Below are 15,157 nucleotides of genomic sequence, written 5' to 3' on the forward strand. Positions count from 1 at the left end.
AAATGCTTCCCAAACGAATTCTATATAGATATTTAAGGTACAAATCCAAAAGAGAGCAAATAGAAGTAGGGAAGGCCCCTGGTGGTACTAAAATAAAGATACTTAAATGTCCAGATCAGCAGGTTGGATGACAGTGTTAGCTAGTAACTCCTGTCAGTTCATTGCACATCAGAGAGACTGCCAAAAGAGGTCTGGCGCAGACAGATCCCCTGCTGAGAAAAACTGAATCCAGTCCATGTGGTAGGTGCCTTAGAGTTCAGCTAAGTAGCTAATGTCAGACATTTAAGAGGCAATCCTACCACATCCTGAATGCCTGTGTGTGTGTAATTTTTGTTCTTTGTCAAACAGCAGTTTATAATGGGGATTAGAGTTGTTGCTAATGATTGCGGAACGACCTTGTTGACTTGAATGGACGTTTTACAGCCTGTCAACTCAACATGCTTTAGATGGCAGGCCAGGGGTTGGTAAAACTGCAACTTTACCACCCCCTGGCTACCTGTGTGAATGAGGCTTAAAAGGATAAGTTCACCTTTCATAACATGTTACATCCTTATTCAAGGTGTAACATGTTATGAAATGACCGCACCCCCTGTTAGCTGTCAAAGCGAGGGATCTTCTCCCTCGCTAGCTGTCAAGATTTTACAAAAACGCAGTCATGTGGGGCTTCGCCCATCCAGCAGCATTGCTTATTCACAGTATTTTGGGAATGGGAAGATTACAATTCCCGAAAGCCTTAGCAGCTGTTGGCTTGATGGCTCTTTGAGACCTGCATGGCACCAGCAATCTGCTGATTGCTGGGGTAATGCTTTACAGGCTCCTACAACACAAAAATGCAAAAAAAAATTTTGTCTTGTTCGGCCCTGGTAATGGCTTCTTGCATCACCTTGTTGTTTGACTGCAAGAATTTCAACCTTTCCTGGACTGTGGGAACAGAAAAATCAGGCATGGTGTCAGGTAAAAAGGTAGGGAAATATTGATAATTTGGGGCCTGTCTCGTGGCCAAGTGAACAGCATTATTGTAAGCAAATTCTGCCAAAGGAAGAAGTGGTGCCCAGTCACCTTGTGTAGAAGTCAAAAAGCACCAGAGGTACAGCTCCAAAGTTTGATTTATACGTTCTGTCTAACCATTTGTTTGTGGATGATAGGCTGAAGAAAAAAAAGTTTCAATCTTCAGTGTCTTGCAAAGATCCCTATAAAACCTAGATGTAAATTGTACTCCTCGATCTAAAGTGATACTGTCCGAAACCCCATGAAGTCTGACCACTATTTTGACAAAGGTATGTGCAGTCTCCATTCCTGACTGAGTCCCAACATGGGTATGAAATAAGCCATCTTGGTTAGCCTTTTGACTACCATGAAGATGGTAGTAAATCTTTCAGATGGAGGAAGCTCAACAATAAAGGCAATAATAATAATTTCCCAAAGCCTTCTGGGAATGGGTAAGGGCCTTAGTAAACCCCAGGATTTGGTTTGGTCATTCTTGCTCTAAATGCAAACTCCACAGGTCCTGGCCTGTCTGGCCTTAAAGCGGAGCTCCACCCAAACGGGGAAGTTCTGCTTTAAGACCTCCTCCCCAGCTCCTGTTTGTGAAATGGAGCTTTTGGAGAGGAGGGAGCGGGTACCTGATTTTGACTTGTGCATGCGCAGTGGGCACCTGACTGTGAAGCCACCAGCCGGCACAGCCGGGTGCCCTTAGTAAAGATGCCGGCATTGGGGAGAGAGACACACAAGGTGAAAAAGGCTGGGCCCAGCACAGCGTTGGAACACAAGACAGGTGAGTGGCTGTTTTACTAAAAGTTAGTAGTTACAATATTTACATAGGAGACTGAAGCTCTGTTTTAAACTAGGCCACCAAAAGGAGTGTTGTACAAATTCTATTGTTTTAGATACCCCAAAATGTCATGACATAGACTAAGAATTCTGGAATGTAAATTTGGAGATACAAAAACCTGGTTATGCAGAAACAGTGCTTGTTCCTGAAGACAGACATCTTGTGGTAGGAGATCCTTTACAGATGCCTGCTTGAGCTGAGTAATCAGATCTGCCTGTAGCAGCGAAAAACTTTGGGCTAACAGAATTGTGTCTCATTGACAAGGTTCTTTGTCTTCTAGCTTCATGTGTGATAACGCATCTGGCTTGACTATCTTGGAACCTGACCTGTAAGTTATGTAGAAAGTGAAGCGAGGGGAAAATAATACCCACCTGGCTTGGCGAGGTATAAATCGTTTGGCCGTTCTGAGGTACTCTAAAATTTAGTGATCTGTAATTATCAAAATAGGATGATCGGCCCTTTCTAGCAATTAGCACCATTCTTCCAGGGCTGACTTGATTGTCAGCCGCGCACTATCCCCCCATCATAATTCTTTTCTGCAAGGCTGAGTTTTCTAGAATAGAAACTGATGCGATGTAAGAGGGACTTTACACCCTGGCGCTGTGACAAGATGGCACCTACTGCATTTTCTGAGGCATCCACCTTGAGAACGTAGGGTGATGCAGGGTCTGGATGTCGCCAGATTAGTGCGTGGTGAATAAAGTCTGATAAAATGCGGCTTGCGCTGAAGATGTCCATTGCAATCGAGTATTTTGCTTTGTCAACTGGGTAATGGAAGATATTATAGCAGAGAAATTCTTATTAAACTAGCGATAGAAGATGGCAAATCTAACAAATCTCTGCATGCGCTTTCTAGGCCGGGGGTACTGGCCATTCAAGGATAGAGGGAAGAAAATGTACATATGAGCCACACATCTCTGCAAATCCCAGGTAAGAAAGTGTAGCAGCCATTCAATGACAGACTTGACATTCTGGGAGTCCATGGAAATGCCTGAGCTAGAAATAAGTCCCAGAAATCGGATTGTTTCCTTTTCAAATTCACACTTCTCAGCTTTGGCATACAGTCCATGTTCTGTTAGACGGCCAAGTACTTTCTAACATGTTCACGGTGTACCTCTATAGATATTGAGAAGATGAGGATGTCATCAAGATACACATTCATGAAGATATTGAGACTCTGAAAATATCGATTACGAAATACTGAAAGGATGCTGGTGCATTACACAACCCAAAGGACATTACTAAATATTCATTAGCTGAATCTAGTGCAAAAGGCTGTCTTCCATTCATCTCCTTCACAAATCTGTACCAGGTTGTATGCCCTTCATAATTAAAGTTTTGTGAATAAGTTTTGTGAATACTTTAGCTGTCCTAAAATGCTAAAAAAGTTCCAGAATTAGAAGCAATGGATATCCATTTTTGACTTTGATTTTTTTTTAATTTCCTGTAATCAACACAGGGACACAAGGTGTGATCCTTCTTTTCTACAGAGAATATACCAACTCCTGCAGGGGATGTGGAAGGCCGAATGAAGCTTTCTCAAGATCCTCATCAATATATTGATGTAGAGATTCAAGTTCTAGTTTAGAGAGGGAAAAAATGCACCCAAAAGGTATTTCAGCCCCTGGCAGAAGTTCAATCAGACAAGCATATGGATGATAGGGCGGCAAGATGTCATCCTTCCTTTTAGAAATTCATGGTACACTGGAGGAACAAGCTGTGATATAGGAGGATCAGATTCCAGACAAGGAAGGGGTGCGGGCTTAATGGGCATTGACAGGAAGCAATGCTGCTTGCAGTAAGTAGAAGGAAATGTCACTTCCACCAATCCCAGTTTATCTAAGGATTGTGCGCTTGTTACCAGGGAATGCCCAGAATAACAGGGAACCAGGGAGATGGGATAATGTCCAAACACAAATATTCTTTTTCTTTTCTCTTCAAGCTGGATAGCGGGGCTATTGGGGCCATCAAAATAACTGGGAACCTCCACTCAAGCAAGTTCGTATTTAAGGCCTTCAGATAGGCCTAAATGGATTTGATGCTGTAGGGCTGCATCATTCCAGCCAGTGTTAGAGCACCACTTGCATTATTCTGCCACACAATTTTTGACAAGTCAGCAGCCTTGCTGGAGTGCAAGTAGGGTGAATGCCACTGTAGAACATCTCTGGGGATCATCCTAGAGCTGGACCATAGCTTCAAAGAATAACTTGGTCGTGTTCAAATTTGGACTGTTCTGCTCCATAAGGCACAGGACCCAAAACTGTTGCTTTTGTTGCTTTCTGATAAGCAGTGAAATGGCAAACCCTAATTTACTGGATTCAAGTGAAAAAGTTTTTAGTTGTCAGAAAAAATATAGTTCACAAGCATTCTTCAATGCCTAGAAATTGTGCCAATCCCCTGAGAACCGATCTGCAGTTAGTAATTGGGGTTCTGGTGGCAGTATGATCGCTGTAGGTGTAGACATGGTTTATTCAGACGTGGAGGGTTCAGTGGCTGCAGCATGTGCAGAAGTTGAAGAGGAGGCAGCCATGGACTAGATACTGCCTTCAAGCTGGAAATAACTCTCCTGCAGGTTGTTGATTTGCTGGCATAGAGACTCCAGAAGCAAAACCCCCCTCTCAGTCTCTGACATCTAGCTGAGTGGTACTGTCACGTACCTGGTGGAGATCGAGCTGGAAAGGGGCTTCTCTTGTAACTCTTGTCCAACACCCCTAGTAGTCATGACAAAAGGTGTGAGCACACAGAGTGGTACAAGGACTGGTGTAGCAGGCAGCACCAGCTGGTGTTTGCAGGAAGCAGATGACTATAGAATAGCAGGAAGGAACCAGGACACAAGCCAAAAGCTCATCAACAACTGGGCAGCGAGGTACAGGAACATCAGGAAAAGTCGGGATACAAGCCAGGATCGATGTACAGTCAGGCAGTGAGGTACAGGAGAGCAAGGTCAGAATACAAGCTGAGATTACAGCAGGCAGGCAGAAATCCAAAGATAGGTCAGGAGCAAGCCAAGTCGTACACTGGTAGGCAGGTCAAGGCTCAGGTTAAGCAGCAACTAGCTGAAAACCACTCAGTAATCCATTCCTCTCATAGACCAGCTTAAATTGACCGCTTGATGCCAGTGCTTGTATAGGATCTGCTGATCATGGGTACATTGCTTTACAGGCTCCTAAAAGAAAAAAATATATAAATGCACATTGTTTTACCAGCACAAAATGTGCATTTATTATTCTTTTTTTTAAAGGTGAACTTATTCTTTAAGTCATCATTATGTTAGAAAAATGTGAGTTTAGATTAAGGCCAGATAACTTAGTATCTTTTACTATGTGCCATGGTGTTGGAGGTTGATTAAAGATATGTGTCAAGCCCCACCGCACCCATCTTGCATGCAAAGCAAAATGTTGTTTCTGCCCTGTTAAACCAGCCATAGATGGATCGAATCCTGGCTGGTTCATCAATGTATGGGCAGGCTGGTTGTAATGAAGTCAAGAAGAAATAGCGCAACATTTTGTGGACTGATGAAAGCAAGATAGTGAAGCATGGTGGCGCAAGCATCATGATATGGGGACGTTTCTCTTACTATCGCATACCAGGGATCATTTATCAGTTTGAATACATCAAAACACTTGAAGAGGTCATGTTGCTTTATGCCAATGAGGAAATGCCCTTGAAATGGGTGCTTCAATAAGACACTGACCCCAAACACACCAGTAAGCGAGCAGCATCTTGGTTCCAGACCAACAAAATTAAGGTTATGGAGTGGCCAGCCCAATCCTTGGACTTTAATCCAATAGGAAACTTGTGGGGTGACATAAAAAAAATGCTGTTTCTGAGGTAACACCAAGAAATGCAGAGGAATTGTGGAATGTAGTTCAATTGTCCTGGGCTGGAATACCTGTTCACAGGTGCCAGAAGTTGGTCGACTCCATGCAACACAGATGTACAGCAGTTCTCAGAAACAGTGGTTATACAACTAAATATTAGTTCACAGGAGAGCTAAATCTTCAAGCATTTTTCAGTTTATACTGTAAATATTTGAGTTTGTAAAGAAAAATGCAGACACTGCTATTTTTTTGAACAGCCCAATTTTCCTTTTTCTTCACTTTCTGTGAAGTAATAACAAATTTGAAACTTTTTCGGCATGTTTTGATTGGGAATAGACCGTGCAGTGTTCCCAATGCACTTGGGTGTATGGAAAGAAAAGGTATTATATAGATTTTGAGCTAAACTCACTTTTTAAACACACTGCTATTATTTTGAACACAACTGTATGTGAGAGCTTTTGTAAATCCTCCAAGGCTATATACAACCCTAATAATAGTGCTTCTAAGGTGGGCCCAGCTAATTTAAAACTCCCTGATGCAAAATATAGAAATATCTCAAATAACATATAATGAATAAAATTTGAAGATTATAGAACAATTACTTAAAATATTAGAATGTTTTATAAGAACTTTGTTTTTTTGTTTCTTTAGGATGGAGAAATGGTTCTGCTGGATGGTGGATGTGAAGCATCAGGTTATGTTAGTGATGTAACACGTACATGGCCTGTAAATGGCAGGTAGGACTATAATTTTGTCATGAAGTTATGAAAATAAGCAGTACAAGTATCAGAATTATGTGGTGGTAAGACAGTTCTGCACTTTATATATTGGAAGTTTCCATATTGCTGTAAAGATTTCAGCTGAACAACTGTTTAGGAAAATAGAAGAGCAACTATGTATAAATAAGTGTGTATGTAAAAGCATTTGCCAGAAACAATGATAATGTTTTATTTATATTGCTGTGTACAATTTTATAATTATGCTTTGGACTTTAGTACAAATCTTTGAAAGAGAGTTCCTCATTTACTAACTGGATCACTTGGTCATTACTACAGCTACTAAAACTGCTAAGCAGTTTTAGAAGCAATGATATGAAGTCATTTTTTTTTGATCTGTCTAGACCGGGTGTCGGCAACCCGCGGCTCCAGAGCCGCATGCGGCTCTTTTTCACTTTTGCTGCGGCTCCGGAGCACACTGCCCACCAGGTGACAGGCAATAGGGTTGCCGTAGCTCAGTGGTCGGCAAGCCGCGGCTCTTTACACATTTTAATGCGGCTCTTCTGTGTGCCGGGCGGCCGCTCCCCTCCCTCCTCTCGGGCGGCCGCCCCAAAAGTCAGGACTCTGCAGCTAGCCCAGCAATGGGCAAACTACGGCCCGGCGGACCTTTTAATCCAGCCCGCGGAGCGTGGCAAACATTGGCTGTCAGGATGTAGGCGGGGCAGCGTGACGAACTCCTCTCCTCTCACAGTCCGCCCTGAAGACCGGAACGGCGCGGGAACACGGCAAGAGGAACGCGCGGAGCAAAGGTAAGTGAATTGACACAATATGGGGAATGAATTACTATAGGGGGGATGAATTACTATATATGGGGGATGAATTACTATGGGGGATGAATTACTATATGAGGGATGAATTACTATGTGGGGGATGAATTACTATATGGGGGATGAATTACTATATGGGGAATGAATTACTATATGGGGGATGTATTTTCAGTTTTAAAAATGTGGCTCTCAAAATAAATTTCAATCGTGGTTTTGGCGAGATTTGGCTCAGTTGAAAAAAAAAGGTTGCCCACCACTGACCTAAGGCTATGATTGTGATTATGACCTTACACTGTGGCCCTGATTAACCCTTTGCTTACTGGGCCCTTAAACCTCCTTCATGACCAGAGCGCTTTTTGCAATATATGCAGTGTCGGATTTGTTTTAAATGTTGCAATGGTTTTGCGGCTCCCAGTCTTTTTTTTCCCTTCGGAAACGGGTCCAAGTGGCTCTTTATGTCTTAAAGGTTGCAGACCCCTAGTCTAGACTGTGGAAGAATCATGTCTTTCTTAGCCAAATTCTTTTTCTCCTGTTGTTCACTGGTTGTTCGGTTGCGGCAACACACATGCATATTGGTGCACTGCGTTATCATTCATTCTGAATGGCACCCCAACATACCTTCCCAGTACGTCTGCTTTACAGCACACTGCAATGCATGGTGACACTACTGTGTGTTGTTCTCTACTGCATTGCTAAGAATGGTGCATGTACCTTTTATGTGTATTTTTGTGATCCAGCAGCCCACTCAAAGGAATAGGCTGCCTTCACATTCATTCCTCAGTAATCAGCATGAGTTACTTCTGACAGGTATTTTTTACACCAATAGATACAAAGATGATAGAGGAGGGGGCTCCAGCACACAGCTGTGTTTCTGTGTGCTGTGTGGAGGGGGTGTGTCCCTTCCTTCCAATCAGCTCTCAGGGCTTCCCTCACTGAGATCTGTAGAGTTATTTTTTTTTAAATCCAAACAACTTATATTGTCAAGATAATAGAGAAAATTGCATAGTACTTACAGAATCCACAATGACAATAATGCATCAGCAGGATTACACATAAATAGAGCAATGTGCATACGTAGATCCCATAATGGACGAAATAATAATCAAACAAAACAGAGACCACAAGGATTCAAAACCTTCTTGACAATACCTTGCTTTTTCCTTTTTATTCCTTCCCATCCAGATTTAAAGATAAATGGGGAAAGGAACAAAGCCCAAAACATGTCTTCAAACAATAAAAAAAACAAAAACACATCAACAACAACCTCTGGTTCACCCGAGACGTCTCATCAGAAACAAAAGGGAGATGAACATGATCTCCCCCAAGGGGAGGAGTGGAGTCACACACCTGATATAAAATGTCATACCTGCCAAAGTCGATCCACTATCAATTGAGGAAGGGCGAGCCCAGGTGTATACAGCCAACCCTGCCATACCTGTTGGAACTTACGATAAGCATTGCGATGTTGGTATATGAGTTTTTCCCACGGGACTAAAGAATTCACATAATCTATCCATTGCTTACTGGTTGGGGGAGCCGATGATAACCAGTACCTTGCTATCAACTTCCTAGCCAGATATAAAAGTCAGGATACCATAATATACACTCCTGCTTGGAACAGTTCTTGGTCCAGTGCCCCCAGCAGACATTGCAAGGGAAACAGTATATTGCCATACTAGAGAAATAAATTGGAGAAACTCACTCTAATATCTATATAACTTGGGGCAGCACCAGAGCATATGAATGAAATCGCCCTGTTGGACCCTACACCTCGGACAATCAGGTGAATCACGCATGCCCCACCGGTACAGTTGCACAGCGGTCCTATATGCTTGAAGGAGAATAAACAATTCAGGCAATTTATGAGAGGGAGAAAGAGAAATCACCGGAACAGATTCCAGGGCAGCATCCCAGACATCTCCAGCAAACACTCCAATATCCCGGGACCACTGCACCCTACCCCGGAGACTAGCTTGATCCTGCACTGTGGATAACAGCTGGGAGTTGACACAAGAAATCATGCCCTTCTTATGGGTTGCCTGAGTTACATCTATAAGAAAAACTGAGTCTGTCAATGTGAGATTAGAGAGCGAAGACTGAGCCTGTACCCCATGACATAAAGATAAAAATGTTTATGTGTAAATGTGAATTCCATTTGCAGTTGTGAAAAGGACTTTAGGATTGCCCCCGAATACAGCTGAGATATAAATTTCAGGCCTCGATCCCTCTAGTCGTGAAAAAGCTCCAGTTTAGCCAGTTCTATATATTGCGGATTATTCCACAAGGGAGTACAGGAAAGAAAGCCGGTAATATGAAAGGATGCTTTTACCAAACTCCAGACGTGCCTCAAGAGGTCCGCGGTTGGAGTCGTGGATGGAAGGACCGGTAGAGCCATCTCAAGATGTGAAAGAACCGAAATGGTGGAATCAGGAAGGGAAATCAAACTTATAATGGAATCAGTGTTATCAGGCGAATCCCAGCCAACCAGTTGCTGCAATTGGGCCACCAGAAAATAAAGTCTGGTGTCAGGAACCACCAGCCCCCCCCCCACTCCTTGCCATATTGCAACGTGGACAATTTTATCCTAGCCACTGTTTTTTCCAAATAAGACTCCTAAACTGGGTCTCTATGCGGGGCCCAAATCATTTTAATTAAATTGACACTACCCACCACCGAGGGAGTTTGCACCAACTGTCACACTTCAATTTCTGCTGATGGAGTAGAGGTAAAAGATTAAGAGAAATATACTGTTTAGGATCAGGAGAGACTACCACCCTCAAACGTTTAACTGCAGACACTACTTGGATGTGTTGTGCATAGGCCAGGAGGGGGAGATCTACTGGATCCAAGGGCATCCACACCGATTTTATGCCAATTGATTTTAAAAACGAAAAATCCACCAAAGTGTTCAATAAGGGACATAGCATCTAAGGATGTGGAAGTATCGCCTAAATATAACAGTGTGTCATCTGCATAAAGGGATATCTTTTATGAGAGAACACCCCTTGTAAAACCAATGATATCTGGAAATTGTCACACCAAAATTGCTAAAGGTTATAGCGAACAAAAAGGGCGAGAGAGGGCAGTCCTGCCTCGTCCCCCTCTGCGGCCTGAATGAATCTGACAAATCCCTGTTAACCCAGATGCGGGCACTAGGGGCTGCATAGAGAAGGAGCACCCAACTAATGATCTTGGAACCAAAGTCAAATCTGGACAATATTTCCCATAGATAAGACCATTCCACACACATCAAATGCCTTGGCTACATCCAAAGATAAAATTGCCCTTACCCCAGGATTGTCCACTGGAATTTGCAAATTCAAAAAAAGTCTTGCGAATATTATTAGCCGTCGCTCTAGAAGGAATAAACCCTGACTGATCTTTTTATGTACGATATTACCAATAATCTGCGCCAGTCTAGTAGCTAGAACCCGGGCCAACAATTTAGCGTCCGTATTCAGAAGGGAAACAGATCAGTAGGAGTCATGTTTTAATAGATATTTCCAGGCTTCAATAATATAATAACAGTTTCATTTATGGAGGGGGGTAAACCATTTCCATCCATGGCAGCATTCAGTACATTGTACAATGCCGGGAGGAGTTGCGCACCACATCTATTATAAATTTCGAATGGCAATCCATCTGAACCCAGAGATTTATTACTGGGAGTGCCTGCCAAAGCTTCAGATAGCTCCTCAACAGTAATTGGCATCTCCAGTTCTCTCTGATCAGTCTCCTATAAAACAGGAAAAGAGCAGGTGTCTAGAAACTGCAAAGGTTATATATGTGAGAAGGTCAAGCTATTGTTAACCATTGATTAACTTGTTGATTTCAGTTACATAATTAAATGTAGATCAATAGAAGAGCCCAGCATACAACAATGGTATCTAAGTTATCATTGTTGTAGAACACAGCTTGTGTAATTGTTACCAAGGCATTTGTTTGAGAAGTCCACTCAAACAATCAAAAGTAACCTGATTTCTGTTTCTAAGACAAATTAACAAACAGATCCTTTCATATAAGTCTGAGAAAAAAAAAATCATAAAACAGACATATATTTATATCAAATGCAACACACACCTGCAGAGTGTAACTGCACTTTCAAAAGTTCACAGTGTATTTGCCTTTAGTAAATCAACCCTCCCCCTTCCTCAGGCAATCCAGACAGCCAAATAACTATGTGATGCTTGCAGGACAGAGAATGGTTGATCTTCAACATCAGCTTTGCGACTGAATATTGAGAAGAGTTCCCTGGCCTTAGTGTTGGTCTGCAAGAAGTCTGTTTGACTTTTCTTTACAGAACATCAGCTCTTTGGAGCTTTCTGACATCATAGGAGGAAAGGGAACTCACCTTCCTCAGACACAGACACCAAGGTCTTCTCACAAGGTTTTCTCTTTTTTCCCCTCTTTGATGAAACTTTGACTCTCAATAGGAGCTCAATAGGAGAGTTCAAAGGCCATATGCTGTTTCTTTATTGAGACACATTTAATTTTTCAAGTCCACAAACAATCTACAGCATTAAGTGTTATCGCCATCTGTGCACAATAGTGTGAAAAGAAGATTGTTGTGATTGAGGGAGGTGGTTTGAATTGCTTGTCAGATTGAGTTCTAATCTCCCCCTCCCTACAGGTTTTTGATTTTCTAATCTCTTTCACTCTACTTAGTAGCTATTAGCTTTTCTAGGGTTTTTATTTAACTCAAGACACCTGTCTGTCCTATCCTGGATCGCAATATTTCTTCCTACTTCTCAGTCTCATTGTTATTGAAGCCTAGTTTCTGAGATAATATGGCCTATTAATATGTACTATTCCTTAGACATGTGAAGCCAGTTCTGCCCTTATCTATCACTGTGCTCTTTGGGCCTGTAAAGCCTCTTCTCACCTTGCATATCCTTGTACCTGAAGTCATTCTCCGAACGGTGCAAAACCTACAACTTCAACCCTACCTCGGTTTCTCAGTTTTCTAGTTTGGCATGAATCAACACCTAGCCTGATTATTATTATTACTATTATAGGTCTTATCTCTACAGTTGTGTTCAAAATAGTAGCAGTGTGTTGAAAAAAGTGAATAAAGCTCAACATTTTTCTAATAGCTTTTATTTCCATACACACAAATGCATTGGGAACACTACACATTCTATTCCAAATCAAAACATGAAGAAAAATATATCAAAACTTGCGTTGTGCCTCTAAAAACATTTAAGAAAAGTGAGTATTAGACTGTTCAAAAAAATAGCAGTGTTTGTATTCTTCTTTACAAACTCAAACATTCACTATATAAACTGAAAAATGTTTGAAGATTTTGCTTTCCTTTGAATCACTTAATTAATATTTAGTTGTATAAGCACTGTTTCTGAGAACTGCTGTACATCTGTGTTGCATGGAGTCAACCAACTTCTGGCACCTGTGAACAGGTATTCCAGCCCAGGATGATTGGACTACATTCCACAGTTCTTCTCTATTTCTTGGTTTTGTCTCAGAAACTGCATTTTTGATGTCACCCCACAAGTTTTCTATTGGATTAAGATCCGGGGATTGGGCTGGTCACTCCATAACGTCAATCTTGTTGGTCTGGAACCAAGATGTTGCACGTTTACTGGTGTGTTTGGTATCGTTTCCTCGTTGGAACACCCATTTCAAGGGCATTTCCTCTTCAGCATAAGGCAGCATGACCTCTTCAAGTATTCTGATTTATTCAAACTGATTTATGATCCCTGGTATGCGATAAATAGGCCCAAAACCGTAGTATGAGAAACATCCCCATATCATGATGCTTGCACCACCATGCTTGACTGTCTTCACAGTGTACTGTGGCTTGAATTCAGTGTTTGGGGGTCGTCTGACAAACTGTCTCCAGCCACTAGACCCAAAAAGAACAATCTTACTTTCATCAGTCCACAAAATGATGCGCCATTTCCCTTTAGGCCAGTCAATGTGCTCTTTGGCAAATTGTAACCTCTTCAGCACGTCTTTTTTTCAACAGTGGGACTTTGCGGGGGCTTCTTGCAGATAGCTTGGCTTCACATAGGCGTCTTCTAATTGTAACAGAACTCACAGGTAACGTTAGACCTTCTTTGATCTTCCTGGAGCTGATTGTTGGCTGAGTCCTTGCCATTTTGGCTATTCTTCTATCTATTCGAATGGTAGTTTTTCTCTTTCTTCCACGTCTTTCAGGTTTTGGTTGCCATTTCAAAGCATTTGCGATCATTTTAGCTGAGCAGCCTATCATTTTTTGCACTTCTTTATATGTTTTCCCCTCTCCAATCAACTTTTTAATCAAGGTACGCTGTTCTTCTGAACAATGTCTGGAACGACCCATTTTCCTCAGAATTTCAGAGAGAAATGCACTGTAACCAGCATGTACAACATTTGCTGCCTTCCTTCCTTAAATAAGGGCAACAATTGCCACCTGTTTTTTAAAGAATGAATGACCTCACTAATAGAACTCCACACTGCTATTATTTTGAACATGCCCTTTTCAATTAGTGATTCAATTACACAGAATCAGCAGCATGCATGTCATAGCTGTTGGGTCTGTTGGATTTCTATTACTCTACTACACCTGCTAGTAAATTATTTGCCATGTAGAAATATAATTTCTACCAAAAACAGTGATTGATCAGGTTAGTGATGTCTGACTGCTATTATTTTGAACACAACTGTACGTTTCCACCTGTCAAGCTCCCTGTAACCCCAGGGGCACTTACTCTTAGCACTAAAAACAAAAAAAGGGAACACCAGCCTATCATATTACCTTCATACACCATTTATTGATTCATAAAGGCAAATATTATACTCACAAACGAAATGAGCTAACAAGCGTATTAGAATGTTCAAAGCCACAAATGCCAAAACTGCAGCACTTATTCAACAACATGGAAAGAAATCACTCAGATCCAGTATGGCTGATCCGTTTCAAGGGGAAACCCCCTCTTCATCAGTCTCCTTGGAAGGTAGTATTGTCTTTCCATTTTAGTTAGGGCAGCGCTCTGCTTTTTACCATTGCCATCTCATCCTAAGAAGATTACACTATATTCCCCAAATGTTGTGTAGCTGGTGTTCCCTCTCTCTTTGTCTTTCCAGTGGATTTATGCAAGGGTTCCCCAATGTCACTTTGTACTATTGAATGTTGAACTCAAGTCCCCATGACTTGTCACCTCTCATTCCGCAAGAGTGCTTGGTGCATCCTGGGCCTTTCAGCATCAGGCATCTGTCTCAAATATATGAAAGACTGCTGCCAGGCTTTGAGCTTGCAAAGTTTTATCGTAACATGAGCTGATACCAGCTTTGGATGAAAGGTTTTACAGGCCGAGGTGTGAGTCAGCCAGGCCATGACCTTTTAAAGGTTGCTTGTTTGCATACCCTAACCTCACACACTTTTTCTTTTCTCAAAGTTCAGCTGTGCCTCTGAGTGAACCTTGGGAGGAAATTGGATTCTCTTTTTTTCATACAATACAGGACATAGGCAAAGTAATTATAGACCCACCTACTGTGCGACTCCGCTATAACCGTGTTCCACCCTGTGAGTCCTCAGTTTTGTGCTAGGGTCCTAAAGTGATGGTCCTCTTCTTCACAGAGAATCACTCTTAGCTTAACTACCGTATTTTTCGCTCCATAAGACGCACCTGACCATAAGACGCACCTAGGTTATAGAGGAGAAAAACAAGAAAAAAAATATTCTGAACCAATGGACTGCAGACATAGTACAGGAAATGACCAGAGACTGCGGACATAGTACAGGAGATGATCAGAGACTGCGGACATGGTACAGGAGATGACCATAGATTGCGGACACGGTACAGGAGATGACCAGAGACTGCAGACGTAGTACAGGGGATGACCAGAGCCTGCAGACACAGTACAGGGGATGACCAGAGCCTGCGAACACAGTACAGGGGATGACCAGAGACTGCGGACACAGTACAGGGGATGACCAGAGACTGTGGACACAGTACAAGGGAT

At 42.1% G+C, this 15,157-nt stretch overlaps 1 protein-coding gene across 8 annotated transcripts in view; it reads left to right on the forward strand.

Moving 5' to 3' along the window:
* Positions 1 to 15,157, forward strand: part of XPNPEP3 (X-prolyl aminopeptidase 3) — a 151,974-nt gene that overhangs the window by 67,136 nt on the left and 69,681 nt on the right. For all 8 annotated transcript variants that reach the window (XM_089684854.1, XM_089684857.1, XM_089684855.1 and 5 more), the window contains one exon: positions 6,304 to 6,389. In XM_089684854.1, coding sequence (XP_089540980.1) covers positions 6,304 to 6,389 — 86 coding nt within the window. The remainder of the gene's footprint in view (positions 1 to 6,303; positions 6,390 to 15,157) is intronic.

Source organism: Staurois parvus, unplaced genomic scaffold (genome assembly GCF_062004578.1).
Source record: "Staurois parvus isolate SC_StPar_1 unplaced genomic scaffold, SC_StPar_1.0 ptg000360l, whole genome shotgun sequence".
Classification (NCBI taxonomy): Eukaryota; Metazoa; Chordata; class Amphibia; order Anura; family Ranidae; genus Staurois; species Staurois parvus.